At 33.7% G+C, this 3738-nt stretch overlaps 1 protein-coding gene across 1 annotated transcript; it reads left to right on the plus strand.

Annotated features, from left to right (window-relative positions):
• Window positions 1-477: 477 nt before the first annotated feature.
• On the plus strand, window positions 478-2195 carry LOC104245758 (uncharacterized). The gene has a single exon (XM_009801418.2). It carries the CDS (start codon window positions 559-561, stop codon window positions 2056-2058), a length of 1500 nt encoding a protein of 499 aa, XP_009799720.1. The 5' UTR covers window positions 478-558; the 3' UTR covers window positions 2059-2195.
• Window positions 2196-3738: the final 1543 nt, after the last annotated feature.

Genomic DNA, 3738 nt, shown 5'->3' on the forward strand with positions numbered 1-3738 from the left:
CACAAGAAGAATATGAGGAAGGTAGTATATACGCAAACGTTATCTCTACCTTGTAAAAATAGAGAGATTCTTTCCGATAGACCCTCGGTTTAAGGAAAGCATAATCACAATACTTTTGAAAAATAAAATAATACTCGTGAAGAAGCCATGAGAAAGAAAAGCAGTAATCAAAGCTAGAAAACTAAGATAACAACAATAACGATAAATCCAGTGTAATCTCATAAGTGAGATTTGGAGAAGGTAGTGTGTAAGCAGTCTTACTCCTACCTTATGAAAACAAAAAAGTTGTTTTCGATAGACCCATAAATAATCACTTTTTTAAAGCTAGAAAAATAAGATAACCGAGAAAAATATAATATATACCCTTTTTGCCCCTTAATCATTTTAACATCTTCCTAATCACACCTCCAAGAAAGAGACAAAGAAAGTTCATTATAACTTCATATATATATATATATATGGAGGTGGAAGATTGAAAGCTACTTAGAGAGAGAAACACAACAACATTCACAAGAATATAGAGCTATCTAGAGAGAGAAAAAAAGTTTTTGTGTGTGTATGTGTGAGAGAGAAAGTAATTTGGCTATGGGATTTACAGCAAAAACCAAAGAAAGCAACTCCAATAGCACTAACAATAGTAGTGAAAGTTGGGCAATGGGCTTCCTCTTCATTTTCTTCCCAGAAGAAGAAGATAACAACAACAACAACAACAAAATTCTCAACAAAAAACCCAATAATTTCTCTTTTTCTTCCTCTTCTTCTCCTTCATTCAAATCCATTAATGCAATTCTCAAACGTTCAAATTCAACTCAACTTCTCTCAAAAGCTCAATCCACCATTTCAATTTGTGCTCTTCTCATTTTCATTACTCTTCTTCTCTTTACTCTCTCAACTTTTGAACCCACTTCACCTCATCATTTCAATTCAAGAAAACAACTAAGTTCTTCATATTTAAACCCTAGGAAAAAACCCAACAAATTAATTTCCCCACATGCATTACAAGGAATGGGTTCTTTATACAGACGAGGAACAAGAGCAATGAATGATGTTATTATTGCTCATGTAGTTGAATCCGTTACGGTTAATGAACTGAAATCATTCCTCAGGCTTATACACAGATCAAGTGTTACGTCAAAATCAGATATTTTGTTAATATTTCCATCAAAGTCGAGTTCATTTGATAACGCCATTGTTGAAGAGAACACCTCGTTCTTGAAACTCATTCATGGCTACTGTAAGGAAACAGACATTTATACTTCTTCGACTACTTTCGACCCGACCCAGTTCGTGATTTCGAGCAAGAAAGAGAATTCAAGTGGAGAACCCATTTGGGGTCGCAAAATTCGCAGCAGTAATGACGAAATTGGGAATAAAACTGAGTCAACTCGGTCAACTCGGTTGAGTTATGGCTCGGTCGTGAGTTTCGACGTGGATGAACTCGACCCTGAGAATTCTTTAAGTGGATTTTTAGACCATGTTCCATTGAATTTAAGAAGATGGGCTTGTTATCCAATGTTATTAGGAAGAATTCGAAGAAATTACAAGCACATTATGCTAATAGATGTTAAGGATCATCTCGTACTCGGTGACTCACTGAGTCAACTCAAGAATCGTAGTCCAGAAACCGTTGTATTACCAACAATCGCACATAAGAAAAAGAACTCGGAGAAAAAACTAGTTGACTCGGGGATTGTATTTGGTGGAGCTAGAGGTATACGAAGAATGTCAAATGCTATGGTAACAGAAATTGCGCGCGTCGCAATTCAACACAAGAAGAAGAACTCCGTGTCCGAGTCAGGATTATTCAACCAACTCGTTGGAAATGAGTTCATGTTAAAGAATGTGAATTTGATCAACTCGGGTGAGTCAATTCATGAACTGAGTTCACTCACTGGGTTGAACTCAAACTCGAACTCGAAATCGGGTTTTAATTCTTTGTCTATAGTATCAAAATATCCTATTGTTAGACGTGGGAATAGTAATTTAGATATTAATTCTGTTTTTAAAAAGTATTTGTGTTCATCTCCTTTGGATTCTATAGCTTATAGTGATTGTTAGTAGCCAAGAGAAAAAAAAAAATATACAGTTTTATATATTTTTTGTGCTCTTTTTGGGAGTTTTTGTAGTATTTTGTTCATAATACAATTTGTTCAATAATATTTTAAGTTTTTATATAGACAATTTCTTTTGATTAACTGGTCAAGTTGTTGCCATGTGACCAGAAGATCACAAGTTCAAGCCGTGGAAATAGTTTTTTGCATAAATGCAGATAAGACCGCGTTATAGATCCTTGTCGTCCGGTCGTTACCTGGTCTCCGCGCATAGCGGGAGCTTAGTGCATCAGGCTGCTCTTACATTTTTATGCTACAGTATAATTTAGTTGGTTATAACTCAATACTGATAATGTAAAAGAATTTTGCTTCATCACCCTTTGTTTTTTCATATAGAAACATATATTTTCACTCCTAAATTTTTGAATAAATTTTCCTGAATACTTTAATATTTAGTCGAATAATTTAGTTTTATTTAATTTCATTTGGCAGTTGATTTATGATAAGAAATTAATTACTCCAATAAAAACAAAGGAGTAATTACAGTATTTAGTGAAGGAACTGGCATTCATAATTATTGGTAGCAGAAAGCCTGCTGTCATTCTTAATGAGGGACAGTCTAATCAGGTCCTTGTGTCTATCTTGCATTAGCAATTCAAACTAATTTTTATTCCTATTTTTTCTTTTTTTTTCATTTAAATAATTCAGTATCGGAATTTGAGCCGAAGATCTATCATAAACATCCTCCGTAAGGTACGATTAAGGCGACGTACATACTACCTCCTCATACCTCACTTGTAAAATTACATTGAGTTTGTTTATTTTTGTTGTCGTTGATTCAGTATCTGAATTTAATAATTTGATTATTTTAAATTCGTGTCAGTAAAATTCATCAGCGGCACAAACATTATTTACCGACTTTTTTCATTTTTAAATCCTAAACTTGAGACTTGTGATTAAAAATCGAGAATATTAGTTACCGAAGGGTTTACTTTGAACATAATCAGTGCACACGCACCATAAGCGGGCTTCACGCACCATAAGCGGGCTTAAACGAGGAGGTCAAAAAGCGCATAAAAATGAAGGAAAAGAGTCATGAAAGGAATGTGATGAGGCAGCTAAAGGCTTGGAGATTGGTGAATGCATTGATTGAAACCATGTGTTATGTAACACATTTTCACCCTATTTTTTCCCCCTTTGTTCCCTTTCTTTCCTTCCTTTTGACTAAATATATTAAAGGAGAGAAAAAATAGAGGTAATCACAGCGGAGGAAACGTGATTATTTTCATGCCTTTGCTTTTCTTTGTTGTTCTTAAATACTCACCTTTCACAGCTTTTTCCAGCTAACCAAACAGGCCTAACACACACACACACACACACATATATATATATATATATATATATATATATATAGATATAAATATAGATATAGATATAGATATAGATATATATAGAGGCCTATGGAGAGTGCTATCTTCGATTTAGTTTTTTAATTATTTGTCTTGTTATTAGTTGCTATCAGGGCTTTTTTTACCTTCTTTAGTCGACGGTAAAAAAAAGCGAACGATATATCATTAAGGACCTTCTTGCATTTAATATAGATAGATAGAACGATATGTAAGTTATTATGTATTCTAGAAATTAATCAATATAGTAGTGTACTTGATTAATCTTCTCTTTCTTTCTT

The sequence above is a fragment of the Nicotiana sylvestris genome, chromosome 4 (genome assembly GCF_000393655.2).
Source record: "Nicotiana sylvestris chromosome 4, ASM39365v2, whole genome shotgun sequence".
In the NCBI taxonomy this organism is placed as follows: domain Eukaryota; kingdom Viridiplantae; phylum Streptophyta; class Magnoliopsida; order Solanales; family Solanaceae; genus Nicotiana; species Nicotiana sylvestris.

Bases quoted from the DNA above. Each gene is read 5' to 3' on its own strand.
- LOC104245758 (XM_009801418.2), top strand. From the start codon at position 559: ATGTGTGAGAGAGAAAGTAATTTGGCTATGGGATTTACAGCAAAAACC.